Source organism: Cervus canadensis, chromosome 9, assembly GCF_019320065.1.
Source record: "Cervus canadensis isolate Bull #8, Minnesota chromosome 9, ASM1932006v1, whole genome shotgun sequence".
NCBI lineage: Eukaryota > Metazoa > Chordata > Mammalia > Artiodactyla > Cervidae > Cervus > Cervus canadensis.
In genome coordinates, this window is record NC_057394.1 from 16912245 (window position 1) to 16938032 (window position 25788).

The 25788-nt window shown below is 40.8% G+C and overlaps 1 protein-coding gene across 1 annotated transcript in view; it reads right to left on the minus strand.

The window, feature by feature from the left end:
- The window catches only part of LOC122447240 (ATP-binding cassette sub-family C member 4-like), a 914448-nt gene that overhangs the window by 41306 nt on the left and 847354 nt on the right, over positions 1-25788 (minus strand). The window contains exons 22-26 of the mRNA XM_043477776.1: positions 23543-23662; positions 22333-22443; positions 15414-15514; positions 12436-12627; positions 1425-1580 (exon numbers count right to left, since the gene is read on the minus strand). Of these exons, the coding sequence (XP_043333711.1) occupies positions 1425-1580; positions 12436-12627; positions 15414-15514; positions 22333-22443; positions 23543-23662 (680 nt within the window). The remainder of the gene's footprint in view (positions 1-1424; positions 1581-12435; positions 12628-15413; positions 15515-22332; positions 22444-23542; positions 23663-25788) is intronic.

A 25788-nucleotide genomic window follows, 5' to 3' on the forward strand; every position in this document is an offset into this window, starting at 1 on the left:
ATCAGTGAACAAGGATTCTAATTTCTCTACATCTTTGCCAACACTTGTCATTTTCTCTTTTTCTCTCCCTTTTCTTTGATAGCAGACATCTTAAGGGGTGTGAGGCAGCATTTCACTAGAGGCTGAAAAGAATATCTTGGTTTCAAAAGTACTTAGAGTAATTCCAGGTATTTTAGAGGTCACGGGTAGGTAGCAACAGCTGTACCCAAGTCCACATTCACCTTCCTTTGGGTGCCATGTATACATGCTTACGAATAAACAGGTATTTCAGGACATATTACACCCACATTCCAGGAAGCACATTTTCCTGGCTCATTCTGTCTAATCTCTTCTCTGTTTCTCATCTCAGAGGCTATTTTTCTGAGCTTCCTTTGATGGGCAGATGATTACTAAGTATATAAATAAAAACTCAAAAAAATTTTTTTAAATCAGCAAGTCTGTTAAAGCAGAGGGCAGGATGATAGATGAGGACACAGGATCAAGGTTGCCCTTGGCTATATACCTGGAGGATAGTAATTTCTCAGTAAATATCACAGAATTATGTTGAGTGAATGAACCACAAGGAATAACAGGAGTATCTACCCATGAATATAATCCAGTCTCCAAAACTCTCCCTGAAAGTTAAACTACTTTATGAAGAAGAAGAAAAGAGAACAGAATCAGAGCCCACGAAGAGATGGCCAACTCAACACTCCACCATCACAGCAGGCACACATGGGTCTACATGAAGCACTTCACACGCATTGACCTATTTTGTCCTCACAACAGATTGAGGGGGTGATCCTGTTATCTGCCTTGTAAGACAGAGAAAATCAAGGTACACAGAGACAGAATTCTGAGTTCCCTTCTCTTCCTCACTATTCTGTATTGCCTCCCTGGTGAAAATTATTCATTAATGACTGAATTGTCAAAGTTTCCCAAAAGCATTTATGTATCCTATAATTCTCAAAGCCCCACAATTTCACAGAAAGTTCTCCAAGGAGATAATCACCTTTGAAAAGATGTCCTCATTTTCCACAGCAAAATTACATCTGTAAAACACTTACTAATAAAATTCATGTTTATTATGAATTTAGAAATATATATAGGAACCTCTCTAGTACTAAACAAACCATTTATCCTTCTGTTCTTAAAATTATGTGATTATCAGTGGATAAAATTGTGGAAACTGAGGAAGTCTGAGTCCAGAAATCTATCTCAGTAAGTTATTAAATCAAATGCACACAAAACTAACAAATGAACAAAAAAACAAAACCTTGTATCTGAGGAAAGTGTCTGTTGAAAATACCTGCTGCTAAAAACATGCTCTTTTGGGGAAAAAAGGATCAACTTGTTCACTTAATTTTAAAAAACAATCAAATTAAAAGCACGTAAACTTAGATACCTTATAAAAAGAACATGTGAGAGTGCTCTGCTGTGCATACCTGAGGTGCAACTGACATTTTCCTCCTTAAATCGTGAAGCCCAATACGTGTTGTCAAGATGCCATCAATATAAATGGTACCTTCAGGTTCTGACAGTCTAAAAAGGGCAGCAGTGAGGGAACTTTTTCCAGCTCCTGTTCTTCCCACGATGCCATACTGTAAACAGACCCAGGAGGATGAAGAATTAACAGGATGCACAAAACCCAGGAGAACCCTGATTGTTGAAGATGATTTTTTAAAGTTCTATTATATATAAAGAGTAATCTGTAAGTTTCTCAAGCAAGGCCCTGCTGACATTTTGGACCAGATAATTCATTGTTGAGGGTCAGGGGCCTGTCCTGTATATTGTAGGATGATTAACAGTAGCCATGAACCCATTAGACACCAGATACAACCCCCAAAATAGTGATAACCAAAAATGACAGAAATTCACAAATGTCCCTGATTGAGACCACCATCATCCCAAGAGTACACAATATAAGCTATAGTGACTTTCATGCCTTCTAAAAATGTCAGGCAATTTTATTCAGATTTCCCTGAAAAAATACTTAATATGCTGAAAATTGTTTTCTATAATTATCACATAGTATCCATTATGTGGTATGTTAAAGGGGGAGACATATATGTTTTTGTGGTGTATATGTGTGTGTGTGTGTGTGTGTGTGTGTATGTGTATAACTAACATTCATAAATAAAGGAAGAAGGTGATTTAAAAAAAAAAATCTGCCTGCAGTGAAAAACCAGCAGTCTCCTAAGTGGTCCATAAGAAGTCAGCTTTTAAATTAGTTTTATTCCTACTCCATGGGTAATTTGACCTTGAGAATTACATGGGTAATTTCACAGAGATGTCAATAAATCAAGTCAGAAGTGTTATACACAAACAAGTACTCACTTTCTCAGCAATATGTTATTTATTTAAGAGGAACTATTCTTAGGGTAGAAAAATGAAATCACTTCCTGACATTAATATTTAATTATATTCTATCTCAAAAGGAAACATCTTCAAATATAAAATGCAGGTCTCAGTCTTGAAAGACAGAGGCCAGTAGACAAAATGTACATAATGAGATCAATAATGATACAAACAACATTTGCTGTTTATATGGGACCTTTCATCGGAGCAGGTCAAAGGCATTTTATTAATACATTAATACTTAAAATTGAACCTTGGAAAAACACATGTCAAGTGTCAGTCTATTTATTAAAGCAGAGAGAAAATTAAATGCACTAACAGTAAGATTAAAGAATCAGTACAGTGTAGGTAAAATCTGGTGGTTGGTGGTTTAGTCGCTAAGTTGTGTCTGACTCTTGCAACCCCATGGACTGCAGCCTGCCAGGCTCCTCTGTCCACTGGGATTCTCCAGTCAAGAATACTGGAGTGGGTTGCCATTTCCTTCTCCCACGTGAAATGCTGGTAGGGAATAAAACCGCATTCAAATATGTATGCAGAAACTGGCCCTTTTTACCAATGAATTTTTAAGTATCTATGGCTGATTCATATCAATGTATGACAAACCCCACTGGAAAAAAAAATAAAATAAAATAAAATTCAAAACAAAAAAAAAAAGGAAGTATTAGTTGGTCAGTCATGTTCAACTCTTTGTGACCGACCCCAGGGACTGTAGACTGCCAGGCTCCTCTATCCATGGAATTCTCCAGGCAAGAATACTTGAGAGGGGTGCCATTTCCTACTCCAGGGGATCTTCCTGACCCAGGAATGGAATCCAGGTCTCCTGCCTTGCAGGCAGATTCTTTACTGTCTGAGCCACCAGGGAAGCCCAACTGCAAATTCTCTCAAGGAAGCTCTCCAAGAGATGATTTCATCTCTATTGAAAATCTGGAATTGATGAGAATGTAAGATATGCTTGGATCATTTGTATATCAGTAAAGTTTTAAAACTCATGGCTTTAAAAAAAGAACAACCAAATATTTCTGAGCAATATAATCAGAATGCTTGGAACTTTTCATGTTTTCTGATTTGAATTTCTAAAGTTTTAAATCTTAGTCTGTCAAATCAATCATGGCATTTCAAAAAAGAATTTATCTTTATAGAGATTAAACATAAAAGTGGGTTTAGCTAATTTTATTATCTTATAAAGATAATACAGTGACTATAAGACACTTTGTTGCTGTTCAGTCGCTCAGTCGTGTCTGACTTTTTGCGACCCCATGGACTGCAGCATGCCAGGTTTCCCTGTCCTTCACTGTCTCCTGGAGTTTGCTCAAACTCATGCCCATTGAATTGATGATGCAACCCAGCCATCTCATCCTCTGTCTTCCCCTTCTCCTCCTGCCTTCAATCTTTTCCAGTATCAGGGTCTTTTCCAATGAAAAGGCTCTTCACATCAGGTGGCCACTGTATTGGAGCTTCAGCTTCAGCATCAGTTTTTCCAATAAATATTCAAGGTTGATTTCCTTTAGGATTGACTGGTTTGATCTCCTTACTGTCCAAGGGACTCCTGAGTCTTCTCCAGCACCCCAGTTCAAAAACATAAGTTCTTCAGTGTCCAGCCTTCCTTATGACCCAACTCTCACATCCATACATGACCACTGCAAAAACCATAGCTTTGACTATATGCACTTTTATCAGCAAAGTAATGTCTCTGCTTTTTAATATGCTGTCTAGGTTTGTCACAGCTTTTCTTCCAAGGAGCAAGCGTATTCAAATTTCATGGCTGAAATCACCATCTACAGTGATTTTGGAGCCTAAGAAAATAAAGTCTATCACTGTTTCCATTGTTTCTCCATTTGCCATGAAGTGATGGAACCAGATGCCATGATTTTAGTTTTCTGCATGTTGAGTTTTAAGCTAGTTTTTTATACTCTCCTCTTTCACCTTCATCAAGAGGCTCTTTAGTTCCTCTCTGCTTTCTGCCATTCAGGTGGTATCATCTACATATCTGAGGTTACTGATATTTCTCTTGGCAGTCCTGATTCCAGCTTGAGCTTCATCCAGCCCAGCATTTTGCAGGCTGTACTCTGCATGTAAGTTGAATAAGCAGGGTAACAATATACAGCCTTGTAGTACTCCTTTCCCAACTTTGAACCAGTCTGTTGTTCCATGTTCAGTTCTAACTGTTGCTTCTTGATCTTCATACAGGCTTCTCAGGACATTTTGTGCCTTATGTTAAACTCTAATTCATATAATATAGATGGGCCATTCTTTGCATACAGGCAGGTTGTAGTGTGTATATATATGGCTCATGTGTTCTGTGTACAGGCAGGCCTCAAAAATATTTTGGACTTGGTTCCAGACCACCTCAACAATGTGAATATCAAAGTAAAGCAAGTTATATGAATTTTTTGTTTCTCTGTGCAAATAAAAATTATGTTTATACTATATTGTAGTTTAATGATGTACAATAGCATTATATGTAAAAAATGTACATACCTTAATTTCCAATACTTTATTGCTAAAAGAATGCTAACTATCTGAGCATTTATAAGTTAGTAACATTAAAAACCACTGATCACAGATCAGAATAATACATATAATAATAATGAAATGGTTCAAAATATTGCAAGAATTATCAAAATGTGACAGAGACATGAAGTGAGCATGTGCTATAGGAAAAAATGGTGCCAATGTACTTGCCAGACACAACATTGCCATAAATGTCCAATTTTTTTTAAAGCATTAAAAAAACTCCAGCAAAGAGAACTAAAAAGCCAGGGGACTTCCCTGGCATTCCAGGAATTAAGAGTCTGTGCTTCCACTGCTGGAGGTATGGATTTGATCCCTGGTCAGGGAACTAAGATCCCACATGCTGCATGGCCCCAGGCCCCCCAAAAATGAAAAGGCAATTCAAAGAAAAGCTGACTCTGATTATTCCCAGAGTTCAGTCATCAAAGCTAGAGTATAAATGTTTCTTCTGAGTAACCAAAGGGTTTTACCAATTACACATGGAGAGTGTCACCAGTATCAGTGAGCTCACATTCTTCAATCTAAAGACACTTGGGGGCTTCCCTGGTGGCTCAGTGGTAAAGAATCTGCCTGCCAATGCAGGAGACATGGGTTCAATCCCTAGTCCAGGAGAATCCCACATGCTGCGAAGCAACTAAGCCCGTGAACCACAACTTCTGAGCCTGCGCTCTAGAACCCGGGAACCACGACTCTGAGCCCACGTGCCACAACTAATGAAGCCCTTGCACCCTATAGCCCATGCTCTTAACAAGAGAAGACACCACAGTGAGAAGCCCACATGTGACAACTAGAGAAAAGCCCGAGCAGCAACAGAGACCCAGCACAGCCAAAAATAAATAAATAAAATTATAAAGACACTTGAAGAAAATCTTCTATTATTTGCTTTGTAATGGCCCCTTTCTGTTTTTCCAACCAGGCTGGTCTCTGATGATGACACAATTTGTTAGACACTTGCACCTGGATCTCTCTTAACACATCAAGGTCAACATAATCAACTTCCAATACTCCATACAAAACGATCCCTTCATCCATCTTCCCCACTTTACTCTCATTACTTCTTTCCCAAGCTCATAGTGTTTAAAAAACAAATTAAAATAAACTCTTTCCTTAATCACAATCAGTGCAAATGAATTTGAAAAGTAAATAAATGCTAGCTATACCCCAGCACTCCGAAAAAACCATTCTTAGAATGATGTTTTTACTTTCTAGGCTTCTGTATGTGTTCTTTTTGTTGTTGTTGTTGTATTTTTTTTTATGTGTTCTTAAAGACACAAGTTCACATATTTAAACAAAATGGGATTAATGTGAATGTAATATGTGCTTTCATTTCATATTTCATAAAAATACTTACTTTAATGGTTGCATATTATAGTCCATGTGATCATTTATTTAACAAATCCTCTACTGCTGGATATTTAGGCAGTGTCAAATAGTTAGCTATTATAAATAACTGTGTTAAATATCCCTGAAGCTAAATCTTTGCAAACAACCTTAATCATTTCCTTCCATAAATTCTCAGATGTGGAATTGCTTAGAGTCAAGTGTGAACCCCTTGGACAGCAAGAATGAATTCCTTGGACAGTAAGGAAATCAAACCAGTCAATCCTAAAGAAAATCAGTCCTCAATATTCACTGTGAAGACTGATGCTGAAGCTCCAATACTTTGGCCACTGATACAAAGAGTAAATTCATTAGAAAAGACCCTGATGCTGGGAATGATTGAAAGCAGGAGGAGAAGGGGATGATGGAGGATGAGATGGTTGGATGGCATCACTGATACAATGAGCATGAACTTGGGTAAACTCCAGGAGATGGTGAGGAACAGAGAATCCTGGTGTGTGTCAGTCCATGGGGTTGTGAAGAGTCGGACATGACTAGGGGACTCAACAACAACAACAAAGTATGAACATTTTCAGAGGAAGCTGTTAAGCTGCTAACCTACCCTCCAGAAGTTTAATACCATTTTCTACTCCCACCCATTTCCCTGCATGTTCACAAACCCCAGTGTTATCAGCTTTGTTTTAATCAACATCATTTTGATCCCAAAAAGTGGAATCACTTTCCCAGGATGTCTTGCTGGAGGCATAACAGCTCCTGGCTCCCTGCCCCCTGCACCTGCCCACTCTGGTCGATGTGCTCTCGATTCTCAGATTAAACTCTTGAATGCCAGCTCAGCAGACTCAAGACTCCACCCCAGGATGTCTCTTCTACGAAACTGTCCTCTCTAACCTCTCCATCCTTCATATACATGAGTCAGCTTCCTTGGCATCACTAGGTAGTGGTGAGGGTTGAATGTAAAATCTGTGTTACACACTTGGTAGTTCATTTTCCTGAATGCTTTGCAGGTGTCTAGTTCTTCATTCACTGGATCAGGGCATCATGCTTTTTCTTATGCTGGTCTCACCTCCTGGAATGACTTTCACATGCATTTCCATCTGCTAAAACCCTAACCCCACATAACAAAGTCTGTCTCACATGTCTAATTCCTTGGAAATGCTCTCCCTGTCCCTCATGTGGGCTTGTTCCAACTCTAATAGATGTTGCTGCTGCTGCTGCTAAGTCGCTTCAGTCGTGTTCGACTCTGGGCGATTCCACAGACGGCAGCCCACCAGGCTCTCCTGTCCCTGGGATTCTCCAGGCAAGAACACTGGAGTGGGTTGCGATTTCCTTCTCCAATGCATGAAAGTGAAAAGTGAAAGTGGAGTCGCTCAGTTGCGTCCGACTCTTAACGACCCCATAGACTGCAGCCTACCAGGTTCCTCCATCCATGGGATTTTCCAGGCAAGAGTACCGGAGTGGGTTGCCATTGCTTTGTTATATCATTTTTTATAAACATCTATAAAAATTATGACCTCATTGAAGCTTACAAAGTTAATATAGTCATTTTCTTGTTTCTTCAACTAGACTGTATATGTTGACATCAGGATCTATATTGGATTTGACTTTTCCTTATTTGTGTTACCTGTGGTGTCCTGAGACAAAAAAACTTCCACCGGGATATGAGATTTTTAACTCAAGCCAGAAAAATTTATGGGAAAACTATTACCATATTATTTAGGTATAAGATAAATCAGACAGAGACAGACACAGCAGATGGATCCTACAGCCATAAATACAACGTCAAATGGCCTACATCTATCTCATACTCATGGGACAGAAAATACCTTTCGCTGAGTAAGTGGTTATGGTCATTTTACATCCTATGAAAACAATGACCATTTTTGTCCAAGCATTTACTCTGGGTGCTTTACATGTCTTATCTTGTTTAAGCTGTACATCAACCCTACAGTATACATCTTTTCACTTCCATTTTGCATAAGAAAAGATTGAGGCTTAGATGAATCAGTCTGTCTGTATATCAGAGCCCATAAGTAGCAGGATGGGACTCAAATCCACATCTGTTGGCCTCTTTTCCATCTGCTGATGGGCCTCCTTATCCCCTGGATGACCTGACACATTATCATGTCCCTCTGTGCAGCTAGAACAGAGAAAGTGGGGAGAGGTGTAGTTGCAGTTAAAGGAAAAGGCCTACTATAGAGAGCGTATGGTCAGAGAGTTAAAGTGTGATGTGGACACAGGCGTATATGTGGTGAGTGAGAGCAAAGAGGGTACCTGAGGGCAGGTGGACCAGCTGTCAGCAGGAAGAACCAGTAGCCACAGCAGGATTGAGAGAGAAACCTGCAGCTGAGTGGGACACATGGTGCCTAGAGAACAGGCCAAACAGACCTCGTGCCCTGTTTGGGGCAGCAGGACTCATTTTTGATCCCATCAGATAGTGAAACAGCCACACATACAGTGCTGCACAGGGCTGTCTCTGAGTCTGGGTCCAGGCAGGGCTGAGACTGTGGGAAATCCCTCCAGTCCCTGCATAAGGTTGGTGTGGGGAAGGGCAGACAGCAGGATAAAAACTGCCTGCAATCAAGACAGACTCCACTGGAAAGATGCAAAGTAAAGCAGCAGAATCTCACAGAATTAGATTATAATGTAAAAGGTGCAACTTATAGAGCATAAAAGTAAGTAAATCTAGGGGCACAGAACATTCTAGAGCCTCTTGCTCAGTCACAACAGAGATTTGGGAATTCTTGAGTTCAAACTGTCAAAGGACATTTCTTGGGAATCACAGGTTATCACTCATCAAAAACTGTCCATGGGAGAGAAAGGAGGAGGTCTTGTTCAGATACGAATCTGAGTCAAGAGGTCTGGGTGGGCCTGAGACTGCATTTCTAAGAAGCTCTAGGAGATGCAGGTGCTGCTGGCTCTGGTAACAGTCTGAGTCACAGGGAACTAGGAGCCAGCAGAAGAAGGGGATAATCATGGAGTGAGGGGAGCAGTTTTTAAGAAAATATTATGTAAAACAGGAAAAAATGTAGGAAACTAATATTTTTGCACATTATAGCATGGTCTACTAAGCATCTATAAAAATGCATCATCCAAATAATAGCTGTGAGCAAAAACAAAGCAAAATCAATCAACTTCGAGAGTTTGAAAATACTGTATTGCTCAAGACTCTAAAATCATCAAATCAACCACACAATCATTTAAATGAAAAAATGCAGCCCATGTTCAGACTCTCACCAGGAAGTCTAGGGTGCTATTTACCCCATGCTGATTTTTTTTCTGTTTGGCTGTGCTGGGTCCTGACTGTTTGCACGAGCTGTCTCTAGTTGTGACGATGGGGGCTGCTCCTGCAGCGTGCAGGCCTCTCCCTGAGGGGCTTCTGCTGACGCTGAGCGAAGACTTCAGGAGCTGTGGCACGGGGGCTCAGTAGCTGTGGTGCAGGGCTTAGCTGCTCTGCAGTGGGTGGACTCTTTAGACCAGGGATTGAACCAGAGTCTCCTGCATTGGCAGGTGAATTCTTATCCACTGCACCACCAGGGAAGTCCTGGTTCTTTATTTTCACTTGCTATTTCTTCTGTGAATTAAAATTCTGCATAGAACCTACTATACTCTCCTATTGACTCTAACTTCTAGGAATCGAGACAGAAGAGGAAATGAAGGAAAGAGAATAAAGCCCCACTTCTGCTGGGCTGGCTCACTCCCATGTCCCCTGCCCCCGCCCCCCTACCCCCCACCTCCCAACAACAGCTTCTCTCAATCAAATCCAACACCAAAGGGGTGTCCTGGAGTGACGGGGGCTGGGACAGGTGAGCAGGAGAGGGAACCTGTGATATACACAGGTGGAGTGAAATCAATTCATGAACATGCTGCCCGGGTATCACTTCCAAACACAGAAATGAAACTAACAGTGATAGTTAGTCTACTCTCAGTAGAGTGGACCAAGGTACAGATAAAAAGTCAAGTTACTGGAGTTATTAATTCAATCTCCAAATTCACTTTTCCCTCAAACATTTTAGAATCTCAATAATCCTATGATCTGTAGGTTTTAAGAAGGAAGAATAAGAATCTGTTATGTTCCTAAGTTGTACTACAGAGTTTCTTAGATAATTTACATTTTATGACTTTGGGGAAAATTTAAGACAAGTGCAGGTTAACAGAATTACATTTACAACAGAAAATCTATCAGACACATTGTTTGAGAGTAAGTAAACATCACCTACAGTGCTCTGAGGGACAAGATTGTATCAAGAGCTGTGGTTAATGTTTTCCTGACACAGCAGTTCACCTTCCTGACCTACAATGGAACTGGAAATAGAAGGGAGTTTCTGCCCTGTGACTAACTGAAGCTGCTCCCTGGATAGCATTCAGGCATTAAGTTGAATATTCCTTCATGTTACAAGGGTTTCATTAATTAAATTATAGCTATAGTCCATTAGTTAAGTCTGGGGTGGTAAGAGTTTTAAAGAGCAGTTCTTTCAGTTATTTATGGAGTTGTGTGTGTGTGTGTGTGTGTGTGTGTATGTGTGCGCGTGTGCATCTGTGTGTGTGTTGGTTCCTGCTTGCTCACACCTGTGTAACTCACTCACCCTCACAACCAGCAGTCCCTCAGCACCCTCTCTGTGCTGTGCAAAATGCCACTTTTTGGGAACAAATATGAAAACAAGATGCTCCCTGATTTTAAAAAGTCTCAAAGTACTATGAGATACAGATCCCAAATTACAAAGCATGTTACAGGTGCTATGTTTTATCTTAATTATGACAAAATTCACATAACATAAATTTTAACTATTTAACCATTTTTAAGTGGCCAGTTTGGTGTTCAGTACATTCACACTGCTGTGCAACCAATCTTGAGAATTTTTTTTCTGCCTCGTAAAACTGAAATTCTTACCCATTAAACAAACAACTTCCCCTCCCCCAGTCCCTGGAGACCAACATCCTACTTTCCTTCTTCTTGAATTTGACTATTCTAGGAACCTCACATAAGTGAAATCAGAGTATTCATTCCTTTTGTGTCTGGCTTATTTCATTCAGCAGGATGTTATCAAGGTTTACCCATAGGTCAGAATTTTCTTCTGACTGAATTCTAAGGATTTAGTTCCTTCCAACTTTTGGCTGCTATGAACATAAATGTACCATAAACCCTATCTTAAAAGAATATATAAGACACTAAGGAAGAACTGAGAGTCTCAGAGTTGACTCAGAAAATGAGATTTTTACCATCCAGATGATGGAGGGGAAGGGTTTCTGGGGTAGTGGACCAGCGTGTGTGTGCACTGGGAACGAGGAGGATGTGGTGCTTTGGAAGAACCTACACACAATCTAAATATAGGGGTGTGTGTAAGTCAGAAGACATACTGGCTGCAGAAGGAGATGGGGAAGAGCTTCCTACTACCTTGTCTATTCTGGTTTAGTTTCTTCTTCAAGACTCTGTCCTTGTCCCAATGGAGGGCCTCAAACTGAGTATGGAAAAAACATCACCAGCAAACATGGATGCTGACAGGCCCAGGTCACAAGCCTCTCTGCCATCTTTCACATGGATCTTCTCTGCTCCCTTCCATTTGCTTTTGACTTTGAGCCAACCTCTAGACCCTGCCTCCATCTGAGGCTCTGATTCCTCACTCCTGACTGGGTCATTATTCAGACTCTTTGGTGGACACAAGCTCACCCCACGGCCCCTGCTGGAGTGGATTTGAGGTTATGCTATGGTTCCAGCAGCAGCTCAGCCAGCCCAGTAAAGATCAGATCTGTGCTAAAGAAAGTAGCAGTCTGTAGGGGGAGGGCAGGGGCTGGCAGCTCAGTGTGGGTGAGTGGAGGGCAAGGCTACAGGAAGGGCTAAGGGACAGAGAAGAAGGCTGCAATCAGAGGGCACCGTGGGAGGAAGAGAAGATTTCAGACATACAAACAAGAAAAGATGGAAAGGAATTTGATATTGGAGAGTTAGGGCCAGGAAGACAACACAAATATCCCAGACTTTGTATGAATAATCGGGTGTCACATATAGTGTCCTGGATCAGGTTAAGATGGAGCCAGAGCCCATCAACCATCATGAGGGACATCAAAACATGGGGAAAAATTGCTGGTATCCCCATTTCATGGTCAGTTCCCAAGAAGATTCACCTACAATGTCACTGATCTAATATGCATCCACTAGAAACAAAGAGTACTCCTGACACACTGACAAGGAAGCCAAGAACAGATGTGTTAAATCTTTAGCTGGATTTAAAGAGGAAAATGGCTTAAACTAACCGTTTGTCCTGACCTAAGGAGTGGTCCCAGTTTCCTCAATACCAGAGGCCCATACGAGCTGTATCTGAAGTTAATAAAATTGAAGTTAATCTTTCCTCCATGGGGCCAGGATGGCGGCGGATGAAAATCAAGTTCCCAGGGCGCTTCTTTCTCAAGGTCTGTATATTCAATCCCCCTTTCTACTGAAATCATCTGAAACACATAGGACATCACTTGAGTTAGTATCAGAGGGTCTTGTTTAATATGTTCAGAGATTATAAATGAAAACATTTGCTTTTCTATGATTCAGAATATCTCAGGTCTTCAGTGCAGTTCAGTTCAGTCGCTTAGTCGTACCTGACTCTTTGCAACCCCATGAACCGCAGCACGCCAGGCCTCCCTATCCATCACCAACTTCTGGAGTTTACTCAAACTCATATCCATTGAGTCGGTGATACCATCCAACCATCTCATCCTCTGTTGTCCCCTTCTCCTCCTGCCCTCAATCTTTCCCAACATCAGGTTTTTTTTTTCAAATGAGTCAGTTCTTCGCATGAGGTGGCCAAAGTATTGGAGTTTCAGCTTCAACATCAGTCCTTCCAAAGAACACCCAGGACTGATCTCCTTTAGGATGGACTAGCTGGATCTCCTTACAGTCCAAGGGATTCTCAAGAGTGTTCTCCAACACCACAGTTCAAAAGCATCAATTTTTCAGCACTTGGCTTTCTTTATAGTCCAACTCTCGCATCCATGCATGACTACTGGAAAAAGCATAGCCTTGACTAGACAGACCTTTGTGGACAAAGTAATGTCTCTGCTTTTTAATATGCTGTCTAGGTTGGTCATAACTTTTAAGGAGTAAGCATCTTTTAATTTCATGGCTATAATCACTATATGCACTGATTTTGGAGACCAAAAATATAAAGTCAGCCAGTTTCCCCATCTATTTTCCATGAAGTGATGGCACCGGATGCCATGATCTTAGTTTTCTGAATGTTGAGCTTTAAGCCAACTTTTTCACTCCCCTCTTTCACTTTCATCAGAAGGCTCTTTAGTTCTCCTTCACTTTCTGCCATAAGGGTAATGTCATATGCATATCTGAGGTTATTGATATTTCTCCCAGCAATCTTCCAGCCTGTGCTTCTTCCAGCCCAGTGTTTCTCATGATGTACTCTGCATATAAGTTAAATAAGCAGGGTGACAATATACAGCCTTTACGTACTCCTTTTCCTATTTGGAACCAGTCTGTTGTTCCATGTTCGGTTCTAAATGTTGCTCCCTGACCTGCATACAGGTTTCTCAAGAGGCAGGTCACGTAGTCTGGCATTCCCATCTCTTTCAAAATTTTCCACAGTTTATTGTGATCCACATAGTCAAAGGCTTTGGCATAGTCAGTAAAGCAGAAATATATGTTTCTCTGGAACTCTCTTGCTTTTTCAATGATCCAGAGGATGGAGGCAATTTGATCTCTGGTTCCTCTGCCTTTTCTAAAACCAGCTTGAACATCTGGAAGTTCACAGTTCACATATTGCTGAAGCCTGGCTTGGAGAATTTTGAGCATTACTTTACTAGCGTGTGAGATGAGTGCAGTTGTGCCATAGTTTGAGCATTCTTTGGCATTGCCTTTCTTTGGGATTGGAATGAAAATTGACCTTTTCCAGTCCTGTGGCCACTGCTGAGTTTTCTAAATTTGCTGACATATTGAGTGTAGCACTTTCACAGCATCATCTTTTAGGATTTGAAATAGCTCAGCTGGAATTCCATCACCTCCACTAGCTTTGTTCATAGTGATGCTTCCTAAGACCCACTTGAATTCACATTCCAGGATGTCTGGCTCTAGGGAGTGATCACACCATCGTGATATCTGGATCATGATGATCTATTTTGTACAGTTCTTCTGTGTATTCTTGCCACCTCTTCTTAACATCTTCTGCTTCTGTTAGGTCCATACCATTTCTGTCCTTTATTGAGCCCATCTTTGCATGAAATGTTCCCTTGGTGGCTCTAATTTTCTTGAAGAGATCTCTAGTCTTTCCCATTCTATTGTTTCCTCTATTTCTTTGTATTGATTGCTGAGGAAGTCTTTCTTATCTCTCCTTGCTATTCTTTGGAACTCTGCATTCAAATGGGTATATCTTTCCTTTTCTCCTTTGCTTTTCACTTCTCTTCATTTCACAGCAATTTGTAAGGCCTCCTCATACAGACATTTTGCTTTTTTGCATTTCTTTTTCTTGGGGATCGTCTTGATCCCTGTCTCCTGTACAATGTCACGGATCTCAATCCATAGTTCATCAGGTACTCTATCAGGTCCTAGCGTCCACAATCAGACTCCTACTTCTGTCCTTTGTAGATGCTATATTAAATAAACTTCAAAATACTGGATTCTTTTCTTTTACCAAAAATAAGGAATTACCCATTAAGAAACTAAATAAACAAGCTGCTAAAAAATTAGCTTATATTGTCTCCAGAATTTCAAAACTTCCCTCCTACAGAGACATTTATTGTATTTGAAGACAGTTTGTGAGGAATATAAAACCTTCTGACATGGCATACATACGACTGAGAAAAAAAAAAAAATCTCTCTATATATATAGATTTTTTTTTAAAATTTTACAGTAAATTTAAGCAGATGGAAAGCGAAAGTGAAAAGTCATTCAGCCATGTTCAACTCTTTGCAACCCCATGGACTGTAGCCTGCCAGGCTTCTCTGTCCATGGGGATTCTCCAGGAAAGAATACTGGAGTGGGTAGCCATTCCCTTCTCCAGGGGATCTTCCCAACCCAGGGATCAAACCTTAGTCTCCTGTGGCTCCTGCATTACAGGCAGATTCTTTACCATCTGAGCCACCAGGAAAGCCCTTAAGTAGATGGAGGAGGATGTTAAAAACTTTGTAAAATGATGTAAAAATAACAGTTTTATTATTTTATGTAAGAATTGCTTCTATGCCACATAACAGCAAGAAGACCTGAAAAGGCTAAGAACAGAAAGATAAACATCACCATATTCTCAACTTCTGCACTTTGCCTGACGCACCACTGGAACATCCCCGTGAGTATAAGAGTGAGAGACAGGACCAAGCCAACCTGCCCAGGCGTCAAAGCTAAAATGAGGAAGAAGAGGAATAAGGTCAGTCTACTTCACAACCCCTCATACAGTTCCTTCTGTCACTTTATAAAGAAGACTCCTTTATTTTTATGATTTTTATTGGAGTATAGTTGATTTACAAAGTTGTGTTAGTTTCAGGTATACAATAAAGTGAATTAGCCAGACATAAACATAATATCTGCTTTTTAAAATTATTTTCCCACATGTGTCATTACAGGGTATTAAATAGAGTTCTCTGTGCTATACAGTAGGTAATTTTTAGTTATCTATTTTATATATAGTAATAAGAAGACCCCTTTATAATACTTAAATCATTTGTGATGATAGTCTTATTCATAAAATTCTGTTGTATGAGACAATAATACAGCAAAAAAAAAACAAAAAACAAACAAAACAAACCTACTATGAGGGATTTCCCAGGTGGTCCAATAGCTAAGACTCCGAGCTCCCAACTCAGGGGGCCCAGGTCTAATCCCTGGTCAGGGAATTAGACTCTACATGCTACAACTAAGTGTTCACATGCTGCAACCAAAGTCCTGCCTGTTACAACTAAGACTGAAGATCCTGCATGCCCCAACTAAGACCTAGTACAGCCAAATAAATAGGTAAATTTTTTAAATACTATGAATTTAGAAAGAACTAACAAAGTTGTTGTTGTTCAGTCACTAAGTCATGTCTTACTTTGTGATCCCATGGACTGCAGCATGCCAGGCTTCCCTTTCCTTCACCAACTCCCAGAGCTTGCTTAAATTTATGTCCATTGAGTTTGTGATGCTATCCAACCATCTCATCCTCTGTCATCCCCTTCTTCTCCTGCCTTCAATCTTTCCCAGTATCAGGGTCTTTTCTAATGAGTCAGCTCTTCGCATCAGGTGGCCAAAGTACTGGAGCTTCACCTTCAGCATCAGTCCTACCAGTGAATATTCAGGTTTAATTTCTGTTAGGATTGACTGGTTTGATCTCTTTACAGTCCAAAGGACTCCCAAGAGTCTTCCCCAACACCACAGCTTGAAAGCATCAATTCTTCAGCCATCAGCCTTCTTAATGGCCCAACTCTTACATCCATTGACAACTCTTATATGACTACTGGAAAAAACATAGCTTTCACTACACAGGCCTTTGTTGGCAAAGTGATGTCTCTGCTTTTTAATGTTCTGTCTAGATTTGTCATAGCTTTCCTTCCAAGAAGTAAATGTCGTTTCATTTGTGGATGGAGTAACAGTTCTCAGTGATTTTTGGAACCCAAGAAAATAAAATCTGTCACTGCTTTCAGTTTTTCCCCATGTATTTGCCATGAAGTGATGGGACTGGATGCCAAGATCTTAGTTTTTTTAATGTTGAGTTTTAAGCCAGCTTTTTCACTCTCCTCTTTCACTTTCATTAAGAGACTCTTTAGTTCTTCACTTTCTGCCATTAGAGTGGTATTATCTGCATACCTGGGGTTACTGATATTTCTCCTGGCAATCTTGATTCCAGCTTGTACTTCATCCAGCCTGGCATTTTGCATGATGTATTCTGCATATAAGTTCAATAAACATAGGGACAACATACAGCCCTGTTATATTCCTTTCCCAATTTTGAACCAGTCCATTGCTCCATATCCAGTTCTAATTGTTCTGTTTCTTCTCGACCGCATACAGGTTTCTTAGGAGACAGGTAAGGTGGATTGGTATTCTTATCTCTTTCAAAATCTTCCACAGTTTGTTGGGATCCACACAAAGCCTTTCACATAGTCAATGAAGCAGATGTTTTTCTGGAATTCTCTTGCTTTCTCTATGATCCAGTGAATGTTGGCAATTTGATCTCTGGTTCCTCTGCCTTTTCTAAACCCAGCTTCTATAGCTGGAAATTCCCGGTCCACGTACTGTTGAAGTTTCGCTAGAAGGATTTTGAGTATAACCTTACTAACATGCAAAATGAGTGCAATTATATGATAATTTGAACATTTTTTTTTAGCATTGCCTTTCTTTGGGACTGGAATGAAAACTGACCTTTTCCAGTCCTGTGGCCACTGCTGAGTTTTCCAAATTTGCTGGCATATTGAGTGCAGCACTTTCACAGCATCATCTTTTAGGATTTTAAATTGCTCAGCTGGAATTCCGTTACCTTCACTAGCTTTGTTCATAGTAATGCTTTGAAGTTAAGGCCCAGTTGGCTTCACACTCCAGGATGTCTGGCTCCAGGTAAGTGATCACACTATCATGATTATCCAGGTCGTTAAGATCTTTTTTGTACAGTTCTTCTGTGTATTCTTGCCACCTCTCCCTAATCCCTTCTGCTTCTCTTAGGCCCTTACCATTTTTGTCCTTTATTATATTAATCCCACCTGGATCGAGATATACTTGATAGTATAATATAGGTGAGGCTGTCATTGTTCACATTTTTGTCCTTATGCTTCAATTATCATTATGTAATTTCACTTTCTACATCCAGTGTAGCTGCAGTTGAAATCACAAAAATAAGGCAATGGGTTCTAAGGGCCAGTGCTTTTAAATCTAAAATATTACTTTCACATTTGCATCATTAAAGACTGTGATTCAGGGTTATTGCTATGGAATAGTGACAGATGGTGAATTCATGCCACACACTCCAAAAACTGCTCATTTGGGACCCACACAGCAGTGAGGATACTGATTTTACTATAGAGAATCTTTCTCACCCCAGTACACCAGACCCCTACAACCAAGAGATCCAAGTAGCCCTAAAGTTAAAACCTAAAATCTAAGCTGTATAGAAAGCTTAATAGTAAACTTGGTTCTCTCCATCTAACTACAGGACACTACCTGGAATGTTCAGAAGGTCATCTTACTACAGTTATGTAGACCTCAACCCATAAAAGAAAGATAAAAAGATAAAAGATATCAAGGAAGACTTATTATAAAGAAACAAACAAGCAAACAAGCAAACTACTCAAAGCCATCTACAGATTCAATGCAATCCTATCAAATTACCAATGGCATTTTTCACAGAATTAGAATAAAAAAGCTTACACTTTGTATCAAAACACAAAATACCAGGAATAGCCAATGTAATCTTGAGAAAAACAAAGAAGAAAAATGAAGGTGGAGGAATCATGCTCCCTGTCTTCAGACTATACTACCAAGCTACAGTATTTGAAACAGTATGCTACTGGCACAAAAGACAGAAATGTAGATCAATGGAACAGGACAAAAGTGCAGAGATAAACCCATGCACCTATGGTCACCTATGGCAAAGGAAGCAAGGATATACAATGGACAAAAGACAGTTACTTCAACAACTGGTGTTGGGAAAACTGGATAGCAACATGTAAAAGAATAAAAATAGAACACTCCCTAACAGCATACACAAAAATAAACTCAAAATGAATTACAGCCATAAACAAAAGACCAGACACTACAAAACCCTTAGATTAAAACATAGGGAGAACTCTCTAACAAAAATTGCAGCAAGCTTTATTATTACCCACCCCCAGGGTAAACTCTGGGAGTTGGTGATAGACAGGGAGGCCTGGTGTGCTGCAGTCCACAGGGTCAAAACGAGTCGGACATGACTGAGCAACTGAACTGACTGACTGAGAGTAATGAAAATAAAACAAAACATAAGCAAATAGGACTCAATTAAGCTTAAAAGCTTTTGTGCAGCAAATAAAACCATAAAAATACCAAAGACAACCTGCAGGATGGGGGAAATATTTATAAATGAAGTGACTGAGAAGGGAGTACTCTCCAAAATATACGAACAGTTCACGCAGTTCAATATCAAAAATAAATAAATAAATGCAGAACAAAATCAATAACGGGCAAATTAAAATAGACATTCTCCAAAGAAGACATACAGATGGCCAAAAAGCACATAAAAAGATGGTCAACATCTCTAATTATTAGAGAAATGCATATCAAAACTACAGTGGAAAAAAATGAAAAAAAAAAAAAAAAAGCAAATAACTACAGTGAGGTTTCACCTCACACCAGAATGACCATCATCAAAAAGTCTCAGTTGAGTTCGGTTGCTCAGTCGTGCCCAACTCTTTGCAACCCCACAGACTGCAGCATGCCAGGCTTTCCTAGGAGTCCATCACCAACTCCTGAAGCTTACTCAAACTCATTGATAAGTCAGTGATACCATCCAACCATCTCATCCTCTGTCGTCCCCTTCTCCTGACTTCAATCTTTCCCAGCATCAGGGTCTTTTCAAATGAGTCAGTTCTTCACATCAGGTGGCCAAAGTATTGGAATTTCAGCTTCAACATCAGTCTTCCCATTGAATATTCAGGACTGATTTCCTTTAGGATGGACTGGTTGGATTGCCTTGCAGTCCAAGGGATTCTCAAGAGTATTCTCCAACACCACAGTTCAAAAGCATCAATTCTTCAGCACTCAGCTATCTTTATGGTCCGATGCTCACATCCATACATTACTACTGGAAAAATCATAGCTTTGTCTAGATGGACCTTTGTTGGCAAAGTAATGTCTCTGTTTTTTAATATTCTGTCTAGGTTGGTCATAACTTATCTTAGAAGGAACAAGCATCTTTTAGTTTCATGGCTGCAGTCACCATCTGCAGTGATTCTGGAGTCCCCTAAAATAAATTCTCTGTTTCCATTGTTTCCCCATCCATTTGCCATGAAGTGATGGAACTGGATGCCATGATCTTTGTTTTCTGAATATTGAGTTTTAAGCCAACTTTTTCACTCTCCTCTTTCACGTTTATCAAGAGGCTCTTTAGTTCTTCACTTTCTGCTATAAGGGTGGTGTCATCTGCATATCTGTGGTTATTGATATTTTTCCTGGCAATCTTGATTCCAGCTTGTGCTTTATCCAGCCTGGCATTTATCACGATATTCTCTACATATAAGTTAAATAAGCAGGGTGACAATATACAGCCTTGATGTACTCCTTTCCCAGTTTGGAACCAGACGGTTGTTCCATGTCCAGTTCTAACTGTTGCTTCTTGACCTGCATACAGGTTTCTCAGGAGGCAGGTCAGGTGGTCTGGTATTCCCATCTCTTGAAGAATTTTCCATAGTTCGTTGTGATCCACACAGTCAAAGGCTTTGGCATAGTCAATAAAGCATAAATACATGTTTTTCTGGAACTCTCTTGCTTTTTCAATGATCCAACGAATTTGGCAATTTGATCTCTGGTTCAAAAAGTCTGCAAACAATAAATACTGGAGAGGATATGGAGAAAAGGGAACCCTCCTACACTGTTGGTAGGAATGTAAACTGGTACAGACACTATGGAGAACAATATGGAAGTTCCTTCAAAAACTAAAAATAGACCTACCATATGATCTAGCAATCTCACTCCTGAGCATATATCCAGAGAAAACCATGATTCCAAAAGATACATCCACAGTTACATTCACTGCAGCACCATTTACAACAGCCAGGACATGGAAGCAAGCTAAATGCCTGTCAACAGAGCAGTGGACAAGGAAGATGTCGTGCCATACATACAATGGAATATTAACCAACCATGAAAACGGGTGAAATAATGTCATTTGCAGCAACATGGCTGGACCTAGAGATTTTCATACTGAGTGAAGTAAGTCAGGCAGAGAAAAATAGAATATGATATTGCTTATATATGGAATCTAACAAAAGGCTACAAATGAACTTATGTACAAAACAGAAGCAGGACAGCAGCAAGCTCCGCGCGCGCGGGCCGGGGCGGGGACAGCCGGCAGCACCCGGGACAGCGCCAGCGCGGCGCGCTCGGGGCGAGAGGCGGCCTCATCAGCTGATGCTTTACGTAGGCTGGCTCCCCAGTTTGATAAGGCGGGTCCGGGTGGGCACGCCAGCACTCGCTCTGCGGGGCCGCGGCCCCACACGGGGCGGGAAGGGGCCGGCGCCGAGCAGAAGGCAGGTCCCTGCCGGGCTTCGCTCAGCGCGGAGTTGGCGCTGCAGCCCGCGGCCGCTGCGGGGAGTTTTAAATTAGTTTTTTTAAAAAAAAAAAAAAAAAAAAAAACAGAAGCAAAGTAACACATGTAGAAAATAAACTTAAGGTTACCAGGGGATAAGGGAGTAGAGGAAAAATTGGAAGACTGGGATTGACACATACATACTACTATATATAAAATACTAAAATAGATAACTGATAAGAAACTACTGCAAAGTACAGAGAACTCATGATGACCTACATGGGAAAGCACCTAAATAAGAGTGGATATATGTGTATGCACAACAGACTGACTTTGCTATATATTGGTAACTAAGACAACAGTGTAAATGAACTATACCCCAATAAAACTTAAAATAAAAATGAAAGAATGGCCTGAGCAAGCCAAAGCTGGGGCCCACGGCACCACAGGTCTGCTGGAACAGGCACGTTCATACTTGGTCTTTGCTCCTAAAAATACCGAAAGTTGAAAACAGAAATTTTTTTCTAACGGACAATTCATTTGAAGTATTAATTAAAATGCAAATTACTAAAAAATAAATAAAATGCAAATTACTAAAAATATACACATGCACCCCAATGTTCATGGTGTATGGAAAAAGAATCTTTAAAAAAGTGGATATATGTATAACAGATTCACGTGGCTATACACCTGAAGCTAACACATTGTATATCAACAATATGCCAATCAAAAAAAAATTTTTTAAATGGTCTCAACAAGGAGCTACTGTAAATAAATAAGTAAAAGTAAAAAAAGATAAAAGTTCTCATCAAGACACAGATGAGTTCACATGGACCACACTGTGGAGTCACATACTACAGACACTTTAATACAGAACCAAAGAGTATATATTAGACAAGCTGACAAAAATTTAATAACTACAAAGCTATAAACTGCAAACATACCACAAATATTCACATCGGTACTTACTTTCTACCAGAATCAGGGCCCCAAAGGCAACAACAGTGACAAAGATGGCACAGATGACATCTAGATACACAGCGAGCCATCGGGACGTCGTCAAAAGCAGGAACCAAGCCTCTGCATTTGTGAACCATAATCAGCATAATACATAAACAGAAAAGTCATGTTAGCTGCTTCTCATGAGGGAGAGCATTTTCTCAGTTGAGCTCCAGAAGATTTTACACAGGTAGGACAGCAAAGATACACACCCAAGAATCCTGGAGATTCCAGAAAATTGGGTTCCAACCCACAGGTTATCAACAGAAATATGATCACAAGAAGGAAGATGGAAAATCATCTCATCAGTGCATTTCCTGCAGTGCTGGGCCTCAGCGTGAGGATCATCCTCTCACAGGGCCAACTGCTCCCAGCTCCCTGACAGCAGAGAGCACAGCTCACACTGATTGCAGCAGCTTCTGCCCTCACCACAGGGCCCTGCAGTGTTTATTCTTATGGGCCAATGTCTACATGACCATCAGCTAACAGGATTTCTGTGTGACTTTCAAATGCCATTTTATCTTCAAAATACAGTAATAACTGCAAAGTTTGGCTTGGATTTTATAGACTTAGAGGAAATTTTGAATTTCTACATGGGAAAAAAAAAAAACAAAAAAAACTTCACTGATAAAAACACAACCAAGTGGGTAGCAAATCAGGAAATTACTTTCCTCAATCACATCTGCCACCCTCCATGCTCTGAAAAGAGTCAGCAAACCACAGCCCGGAGGGCAAGAACAGCCACCACCTGGTTCTTTAAATAAAGTTTTATTGGAACACAGATACAGCCATTCGCTCATTTATTACCTTTGCCTGTCTTTGTGCTATAACAGCAAAGGTGAGTAGTTGCGACAGACACAGTGCAGCACACAATATTTTCTATCTGGATATTTACAAAAAAGAAAAGTTTGCTTACTCCTGCCCTAAAGAGAGAGAAGTTCACAGGGCACAGTGACACAAGGGCAAGGCCAGCCAGTCAGGGGAGAAAAGCAGGGGATGATAGGGAAGAGGGGAGCACAGAGGGGATGCTGAGAGGAAGGGGTGGAGGAGGCAGGTGTGCAGAGGGGGATGTGGGGGTGACACAGAGAGAGGTACTGGCCAGCCAGGCCACCTGAGAGGGAGTTGGCCTCAGCAGGCAGTACATCCCATCATTAGAAATCATCTCTAGAAACTTACAGACCTGAGTGCAAGTCCTGGTGTGCATCAAAAAGCTCCTGAAACCTCTGTTCAGCTTTGTACGCCCGGATGGTCCAGAGTCCCCAGAGAGAAGATGCTAAGTGGGAAAATACCGGGCTCCGAGCTGGGGAAGCAGAGACATACACACGACAGAGAAAGTCAGGGAGGCTGGAGGCGAGTAAACCAGTGCTTCCCGGGCTCTGTGGTCACACGTCCCGCCAAAGGGAATCCTCCATGTGACCCTAAACTCCTGCTCACACCAAGCTTCACTTTAATGACCTGGGAATGAAAGATTCTCTTTAAACCATTTTTGATCAAATTTAAATCACAGCTAGATTTAGATAAAGAAAGTCTTGCTCTTTCATCAAGATCCTCTCAAACATGCCTCCCTTCAATTTTTTCTGACATTTCACCAGGTGGAAATTGTTCACAATATTTACAAAATATATTGAAGTATAGCTGACTTACAATAATGTGTTAGTTTCAGGTATACAGTACAGTAATTCAGTTATTTTTTGAATTATATTCCATTACAGGTTATTACAAGATACTGAATAAAATTCCCTGTGCTTTACAGTAATTCCTTGTTATCTATTTGACACATTAATAGCAGTGTGTCTATTAATCCCATACTTCTAATTTGTTCTTCTCTTTCTCTCAATCCCCTTTGGCAACTGTAACTTTGTTTTCTATGTCTCTGAGTCTATTTCTATTTTGTGCAGAGATTCATTTGTAATATTTTTAGATTCCATGTATAAGTGATATCATATTTATCTTTCTCTGACTTACTTTACTAAGAATAATATTCTCTAAGTCCATCAATGTTGCTTCAAATGGCAATATTTCATTCTTTCTCATGGTAAGTAATTATTGTTCACTAATTTTTGAATCAGTAGCATTTTAAAATTTAATTCCTCATTAGAGTCCTCACTGCACTGAATTTTGATGAGCTACCTGTGTTTTGTCTCCTCCTTAGATGAGTTACCTAAGGGCTGGGATAAAGTCAGTACATCCCCCACCCTGGACCAGAGCCAGACCCAGGACAAGGGGAGACGAGTAAGGGAGCGGACACTCTGCTGTCTCCCCCATCTGGGGCTCTCCCTGCATCTGCACCAGGAGTCTCTGTGAGGGTCACAGAGCACCTGGTTCTGTGCTGCCCTTGTGCCCACAGGACCTGGCAGATGAGAAGTCTTTGAATGGTCTTGACTTCTGCTCCAGGAACCTGATGGATGTTTTTATATCTGCCTGCTGGATACTTGTCCTAGTGTTCGGAGGTCACTGCGGCATGTGACACTCACATCAGTCTTTTAGAATCTGACAGTAGCCTTAGAATCTGACACTGAATATTCTCTTTCGAGTGACTTGACCTGAATTTGGGGTCTGGTGTCATGTGAGTGCCCGTTCATTTCTGCCATCTTCTTTAAGAGCACACTGACCATAAGCTCCAGGGTCAGGCTCCTGCCCGTCAGGGAACAGGTGGGCTGCAGGCTGCAGGGCAGGGAGGACCCCTTATGGTTTTCATTCCCCACCATGAACGAGGCTGTAACTTGCTGTTGTCAGGGTCATATACTGAGCCTGTGACCTCTGTCTGGGATGAGTGATAACTTGTGCTGTATCAGCAGGAAACACGAACATCACCTTGTTACCTGTGTGTCTCCTAGAGAAGACCTGTTAGTACAACTGGTTGTTTATGGGAAGTAAGTAACACACCTTCCAGGTGGCTACAGAGATTTTACAAAATGATGGGGAAAGGATCAAGGGGGAAACTCTACACTGTTCTCAGGTCCTCACTCCTTAGTCCAGGATCTGAATGCCTGTCTGGTACAGTTCAGTCAGTACAGACGTGCACCTGGGCACTGCACGTTTGGAGGGGTTGAGGTACAAACAGGTGAAGACACAGAACCTCCTCTTGTTTTTAGTGTCCCCAGTTCTATAAGGAAGGAAGGAGCAGGCTTCTTCCTGTGAGACACTGGTGCTCAGAGAGGGTGGGAAGCCCTGAACTAGGGGAGGACAGCCTGGGCTGGGGGCCATGTGACCATCCACTTAGCCCTGGGGCTCATCGGACCAGGAGCCTTAACTGTTAAGGACCCTCAACTGTAATACTGCTTTAAGGAAAAACCCTTCTCTGAACCACAACATGATCTAACATTTCCCCTTTGTACTTTGTTTGGGCAAAGAGGTGAAAGTGACTCAATGGTGCTTTTGATCATCCATACAGTTTTGATCATACATACAGTTGTGTACCTGTGT